The sequence below is a fragment of the Priapulus caudatus genome, unplaced genomic scaffold, assembly GCF_000485595.1.
Source record: "Priapulus caudatus unplaced genomic scaffold, Priapulus_caudatus-5.0.1 Scaffold2554, whole genome shotgun sequence".
In the NCBI taxonomy this organism is placed as follows: Eukaryota; Metazoa; Priapulida; class Priapulimorpha; order Priapulimorphida; family Priapulidae; genus Priapulus; species Priapulus caudatus.
In genome coordinates, this window is record NW_014579615.1 from 19,716 (window position 1) to 27,515 (window position 7,800).

At 48.3% G+C, this 7,800-nt stretch overlaps 1 protein-coding gene across 1 annotated transcript in view; it reads right to left on the minus strand.

Annotated features, from left to right (window-relative positions):
* LOC106818820 (phenylalanine--tRNA ligase, mitochondrial-like) overlaps positions 1-2,728 on the minus strand; it is a 21,690-nt gene extending 18,962 nt beyond the window's left edge. The window contains exons 1-2 of the mRNA XM_014823492.1: positions 2,113-2,728; positions 970-1,058 (exon numbers count right to left, since the gene is read on the minus strand). Coding sequence (XP_014678978.1) covers positions 970-1,058; positions 2,113-2,698 — 675 coding nt within the window. The 5' untranslated portion in view covers positions 2,699-2,728. The remainder of the gene's footprint in view (positions 1-969; positions 1,059-2,112) is intronic.
* Positions 2,729-7,800: the final 5,072 nt, after the last annotated feature.

A 7,800-nucleotide genomic window follows, 5' to 3' on the forward strand; every position in this document is an offset into this window, starting at 1 on the left:
CCCAACTGTTGACGCACGGACGGACGGAAGAACAATCATGCGATTCTACAAGCTGCATCTGACTATGTCAAATGAGCTAAAAAGGACACAAATGAGTGAGTAAGAAGAAGTCAGTTTTAATTGAGCAACCATCGACGTACATTATAGAAACGATTGCCATCTGTATATCGCAATAATAATTTATAAACCAAAATGATTCACAATTTGTGACCGTAGATGGCGCTATACCCGCTTTGTAGCGATGGCGTTTGAAATAAATAGGCTATGCTACGTTCCGACATGTTTTGTAAATCTTTACTCTAATATAGACGTTTTATCGGCAGGGTGGAAAGGAAATACCAATTTTGCATTAAAGATATTGTCAATGAACTCTTGTAAAACGAACCAGACGAGTGTGACACCACAGACTGTTTGGGTCTATATAATATGCTATATAATTGCCAAACCCTACCTAATTTGCATAATTTTTTTTTAAATATCAAAACCCCTAGCCCTTATTTATTCACATACCAAAAATGAGCAAAATCCGTTGAACCTGAACTGACTAATGGCAATTCCCATTTTTGCCAAAAAATTGCCGTGGCTCGAAAGTACGTCGACTGGCGTGCTTCAAAATAGGACGTTCCATATGGGAGTATAGCAGTAACAACTATACCCAATTTCAAACATGTGGGTCAAACGGTTCCTGAGTTATCGTTGACCGAAGCGAAATGTTGACGGACGGAAGGACGGACGGACGGACGTACGACGGACGACGACCCATGGCAATAGCTCAGCTTGACGATGTCAAGGTGAGCTAAAAACGATGACCTGTCTATAAAGGACACTTTCTAGCTTTCACCTAATGCGACAGTCATACATTGAAACCACCTATATACAACCGACACCTCTCCATCAAGGCCACTTTCGACATTTCCCCCCCCCCCAAGTGACCCTTATACGCAGGTGTTGCCGTAGTCCTGCACAAACCTGATGTTCCGTGAACAGTCGCACTCCCTCGCACTGGTGGAAGACCGGATAATGGCTGGCGTCTATCTCATCTCGGCGGTAGCAGTCGCCTGCGAAGGCATAACATATAGAAGCATATATAATATATATATATATGAAACAAGTGCCGCAGAGCGACAGCGCTCAACTGACGTGTACTGTAGCCGGGTATTCTTCTGATAAACTTACTGGCAACCGAATCAAGTGCGCCCTCCCGCACCGCATTGATAGGCTTTGCTATACCGGTAGTACAGTAATAAAGATATAGCTGTGTAACTTTAATGACTTCGCTATATTAACGTTATCATGGATATACGTCGAGCGCGAGCGTAGCGGTGGTGGTGGGGGGAGGGTAGGGGGTGGAGGGGCTCGAATAGCAAAAGCAGTTCAGTCCTTTGTTAACAGTCAACAAATCCATGTTTAACCCTCCTCTTGAGGGTCAAAAGGTTATCAGATACTTACTCTTCGCACGTCAGCAGAAAGTAGATTTCATGGTCCTTTCAATAAAGTGATAAAAACGGTAGGTCAGCGCTGAAACAAAAAAGTTTTCTCGGTCCGTTAGACCATGTCCTCAGAAAATCTCTGATATCTGACTTCCCCCACTGCCCTCTGACCTGTGACCTCCAATTTCGCACTGGTCGACGTCCCGAATATCAAGACCGTACGTCGAGCGGTTAAGATTTGTGCCCAACTGTTGACGGACGCACGGACGCATGGACACACGGACGCATGGACGCACGGACAATCATGCGATTCTACATGCTGCATCTGACTTCGTCAGCTGAGCTAAAATATGACGGAAAAAAATATGACGAGCTGTATCCAGGCTACTGAGAGCATTATTAACAAAGTTACATGGGAGGCAGAGGGAGAGGGATAGGGAAAGAGAAACAGAGAGCGGGAGAGGGAGAGGGATAGGGAGAGAGAGAGAGACAGAGACAGAGAGAGAGAGAGAGGGAGAGGGATAGGGATAGGGAGAGAGGGGGCGAAAGAGAGATATAGAATAAGAGTGAGATAGAGAGAGTGAGACAGAGAGCGGGAGAGGGAGAGGGAGGAGGAGAGAAGGGCGAGAGAGAGACGGAGAGTAAGAGAGAGAGAGACAGAATGCGCGGGCGATTATCTCACCGACGACGAGGAAGGCGTCGAGTCCCATCCTCACCAGGTCGCGCTGGTGTGCAGACGTGTGCGCGCGCAGCATCCGTCCCTCGTTCACGTAGTAACTGTCGGCGGGGGAACGACTCACGTGGTCCGTGGGGGTCAGCAAGCTATCGAAATTCTGCTCGATCGTGACAATGGGAGAGAGATTCTCACAGAGCGAAAACAGCGGCGTTCGCCCCGACTTCCTGTAAGTGGCGTGGAAGTAGTCCCGTATGCGGTTCTTCACGTGCCAGAGCGGGTGGCGCCGCCTGTCGGGGAGGTCGCGAGCGACGTGCGAAGCGATGCGTGGCGTCACGTTCGTGAGTCGGTCTCGCGGGAAGCTCTCGCCGTCTATCTTGATCGTTTCCGCGGCGACGGCGTCGGCCGTCAGTGACGGAGTGTCGTGGTATCGTCGCAGCGCGAGTCCGACACGGTTGCTCCTGCAGGTGGCGCCACCGCACCCAAGCGGGAGGTGCGGGGGGGCGAGAACGCGCGTGGCTGTCACGTGATTGGACAGCTGACGTGCGTGCTGCGAGAGCGCGCGGAGACACCTGGTGACGACGGCAGAAGTCATCGCGAGCGAGACGCCACCCCTGAAAAGTCGTTACAATAAATGTTAATTAATTAAACCATCATTAGATCAGCATTTGTTCTGTCACGACATGCAGTAAGTCGACTACCAGGCTGCAAGACTAACTAGTCAGGGGTGGTAGGGCTAAAAAAAGGGCCGTTTGGTTCATATTCTTCCAAAAGCACCAAATTTGGCCCAGATGTTGCCCATACCATACTTTTTCGATTTCTGGCGGGGCCCGGAATGGGCGCTCCCCGGGGCCGCCATATTGGCAAATTCCAATATGGCCACCACCCGGGTTGGGGGTCAATCTAGTTAAACATCCAAAAGAACTATAATCATAAATAATACCACTTTTTAGGGGTTTTCAAGGTCTGGGAATCTGATTCTGATCTTACTTCAGTGATTTGAGGTCAAGGTCACCCCTCAAGGTCACCCTAAAGGTCATTTTGGGGTCAAATATCTTGTTTTTTAGTGTTTTTTTGTCAATATATACACATATCAAACAGCACTCAATTTTATCAGTTTCCGGGGTTGAGTAACCCGAATCTGACTTATTTGAACGATTTGAGGCAATATTGCATGTCAAGGGTCACGATAGAGGTCACCCGACCGAGAGGTGAATCGTACGTCAATTATAGTAAAAAACCAAAAGTGCTAGCAGTGCTCGAAATAAGAAAAAAAATGTGGTTGTCCTGCGACAACCCAGGCATCAAATCGGTTGCTCCGCAACAATTTCTGGTTGTCCCAAAAAAATATCCCCAAATTCCTATTTTCAATCACATAATAATATGGTCAGAAAACACCCAAAAACAGTGTTGTAGCCAGGATTTTTAACAAGGGGGCCAAAAACAGCACACTGCGCAAAATAGTGGATGACTTAATATTTTAATGGCTCCTCCACCTCCCTCTCCACACCCTACGGCTCCTCTACTTCTCTGCAATCTTTGTTTTGGGTGCATGCGAAAAGGCGACATTTTTGTTCATTGTTCTCTGCTCCCAAGATATGTAATGTCTCAGTGGCGGATCTAGGATCTAGGATTTTCGGGGGGTGAACACAAAGCGGGGGGTATGGGGGTTCTCCCCCACAAAATTTTGAAAATGTAAGATGGCAGGAGATGGTATTTTGCGGCACTTTTGAGATAACTGTACAGCCCTTCATTCTGCTACGACAATTCTCTTTTTTTTTACTTTCGGATCAACATGAATCCCCACTGTTGTTTGTTTTGCATGGGCAAAGCCATCGGAAAATTCAAAAATAATAATGGAATAAAAATACCAAAATGTAGGGGTGAACTGCTGTTTGCTGGTCAAATCGACTTCACCTCTCATAAATCAGAAAACCTGACATATACCAGTGTTGCAAATAGCAGCTAGTATGCGTCGCTTTCCCACACCATAGATTAATGGCGGGGCCGCAGGCTATAAGTGCTCTTGAGAACCCCTGAGAAAAACTAAAATAAGTGCGTTTTCGTCACCTTTTTTACTTGGTTGTCCACGACAATGTCTCAGACTGGTTAGGTTGTCCGCGGCAAATTCTGGTTGTCTGCGACAACGGACACGCTTATTCGAGCACTGGCTAGAATCAGACATAATACCACTTTTTAGGGATTTGTGGCCTCTGAGAATCCGATTCTGATCTTATTTATAGGATTCGAAGTCAAGGTCACTCCTCAAGGTCACCTAGGTCAATTTGGGTCAACCCCAGTGTTTCTAGTGTGTCACCCCACATCAAAAAGTATTGAGATTCTCCCACAGAAACACTTTTTGCCAAGACACACTGCAGCAACAACGACCGACCGTAACGACAAACGACTTTTCAGAAAATTAGAAACTATGTTTCCTATATGTATATGAGCCATTGCACACTGACGCAGGATTGACTTTAACGGTGGCCCGGGTGCCAATGGCCACCTGAAACGGCGTCGGCCACCTGAAACTGTCGGGTAGTGTGCCCGCCTGGCCACCATAAAAAATAAGGCCGTGCATGCCTACGTGACGCGTTCCCGGACGAGAACCGCTAGCTACGCGTCCGGACATCTATCTCACACAGAGATCTTGCGACACGCACGGCATGATTGCGCAAGGGGACGCTCTGCTGATTTGCCGAGTGTGTGTGTACGCTGTGTGTGTGTGTGTGTGTGTGTGTGTGTGTGTTTGTGTGACGTGCGTGTGCGTGTGCGCAGTGCGCGTACGTGTGTGCGGTGCGTGTGCGTGTGCCCGTGGCGCGTGTGTGTGTAGTGTGGTTTACTGGAAGCAGATTCTGAGATATGTGAATCGCAACAAGAAACAATGCTTTACTTTGCCTAAATCCAGATTCTGAGAATGTGAATTGCAACAAGAAACAATGCTTGTACTTGGCATCCTGACTGACACGATAGTTGAGGAGTTCGAGGCCATCCACGACCCACCATCATCATCCCATGCTCATCATGAGGAAGAACACAGCTTGCAAGTCAAGTTTCGAAAGGAATGTACTATCGTTCATCAGGGTGGTCGAGCAGCTAGACAACCCTTTCCTCACTACAAGTCAGGAGCTCTGTAGCCTCGATACCACATAAGTGTTATGGAACAAGGCCGTTGCTAATTCTCTATCCAAATCCATGAGCTGACCAAGCCCTTCATGCGCAGCATAGCGTCATTTGAAAAGGCCTGGAAAAAGCTTTCATACCGGTATCTGATACCATTCAAGGCGAACAACATCTAACATTCGCCAACCGACCTGACACCCAAGAAAAAAGGCCAAGAAGGACACTGGCATACAGAGGCAGATATGACCTTAATCACGCAAGCTTTTCCTGCTCACTTCAGTCGTTGTCCCGATGCGACATGACAGACTTCTTTTCGGTTCGAAAATCAGAAAGAGCCACCAAGCCTGGCGGATCGAGGTCGCTGCGATCTGGGACGACAATCGGACATTCTTCAATGCCTCAATGCACCCACTGGCCGCACCAGCTGCTGCCAAACAAGCCACGTTGGTGGTGTTGGATATGGCAGCCAGTGATCACATCATGGTGCGCCCCACAACAGCAAAAAACATTCAGAGAGTATGCGCTTCACATTGTACATTTCTGGAGGTCCAAATGAAGAGTGGTACCCAACGCATCGACGCTGGTATGGGATAATTACCCCGAGGAAAATAACCTCAAAGCTCTCACACAGCTACGACGTGGGAGAGGCCCACGGACAAGAGTCGGCGATGGCAGCACTCAAATTCCGAAGCATGAATGGAACAGTGCTTCCTAAAAACTTGAGGGAGAACAAGAAGGAGCTCTTCTCATTCATCAGCACACAGATCTCCAAGAACGACATGGGTGGAAAAGCTCCTCCTGAGTACCGTTTCGAGACCGTGCTCTCCAACAAGCATGTTGACCCTCACAACACTTCAGCCGTGCAACCATTCCGAGGCGGACACAAAGATCTTACTGCATCTGGCACATGCCGCAGAGGCAGATTGGTCTATGTTCGCAACGGTGGACAGCGATGTCGTGGTTTTGGCAATCCGGTTTTTCGAGACCCGTCGCTCACAGAGCTCTGGTGGGGTTCGTCTGGTAAAAAGTACCGTGATTTCCCAGTCCCATGACCATCGCGTCCAATCTCGTCCTTCAAAGTCCTTGGCACTATCCCTTTTCCGACAGCCTAACACGATGTGACACGAATTCAGCAGTTATCTTGGCATGTGGCAAGAAGACCGCACTGGGCAGGCCTGGACAAGCATGTCGACGCTGCAACGACACCTAGTGCGCTGCTCTACACGCGACCCTAGACCTTCTTCAGTCTGGTGTCTACATATGCAGCAGATCGCAACGCTTCGGCGTACTCATGTGACAGCAAGGGGTGTGTGGCAGCTGGTGTCAATGACTGCCACGCACGCTCTTCATCACTGGAAGGCAGATCACTGGAAAATATTCACCTACCAAGCAGCACAGTTTCCAGCATTGAGCGAGTTACTACGCGCACATTCTACCTGGAGTCAGGCCACCTCGTCAGCAAGAAATTCCTGACTACTTCAGCTGAGTTGGGATTGGCACAAAGGGTGCACCAGTACATGGCAACCACTATGGAGCCGACTCTCAGCGCAGCGCTTCAGTACATTGCCATTCTTTGCACTCGCGCTCTGAAGCATGCCACAGGAAGGTGCAAATGCAACCACGCCGGTGTCGATGTAATGCCCTTTGAAATCGAAGTGGCTGCGTTAATAGCGCGAAGATGACCGTACGAATACTTCTATCTGAATTACTTAATAAAAATTGATCCTGAATAATCTTGTTTATTTTAGTTAGTAACACAATCTGAGCTTGACATTTGACCCCAAAATGTGGTCACTATGTCCTCAATCGCCAAAATAGACATCAGAATCGATTTCAGAGGCCACAAATCCCTAAAAACTGTGTATTATGCTCTAATCTTAGTGTTTAATAGTTTTGACGTACGATTGCACCTCCTCAGTCGGCGTTCCTCTATCGTGACCCTGACATGTATATAGCCTCAAATCTTCAAATAAGGTCAGATTCGGGTTACTCAACCCGAAACCGATAAAATACAGGTGGCTGTTCTGTATATATTGACAAAAAAAACGCAAAAAATCGACAGTATATTAGGANAGAGAGAGAGAGAGAGAGAGACAGGGGGGGAAGAAGGTGAAGTCATACTAAGAAGGACGAGTAAACTTACAATACCGCCTCTTCTTTCCTAACTCTCACTACCTCGCTCACAAACTAGTAGCCACGCTCTCCCCTCCTTCTCCACAATGCTCGCTCCCTTCCCCTCCTTCTCCTATCATAATCTACGCCTCCTCCTCCTCCTCCTCCTGCTTTCTAATCACCCTTCTCCTCGTTTTTTCGAAAAAAAGTTACACCACAAGCGCTCCCGTGGGACCTTAATTCCTGACAAGGCTCTATAGCAGACTCTATGACAGACTCTATAGCAGGCTCTATAGCAGTGACAGCGCTCGAGAAAAAAACACCAATCGGATCACCGATCGGTGGCGATGGGAGAAGGGCAGGAAGAGGAGGGCAGGAGGAGGAGAGGAGGACATGAGGAGGGCAGGAAGGAGGAGGAGGGGAGGAGGAGGGCAGGAGGAGGAGGGGAGGACATGAGGAGGG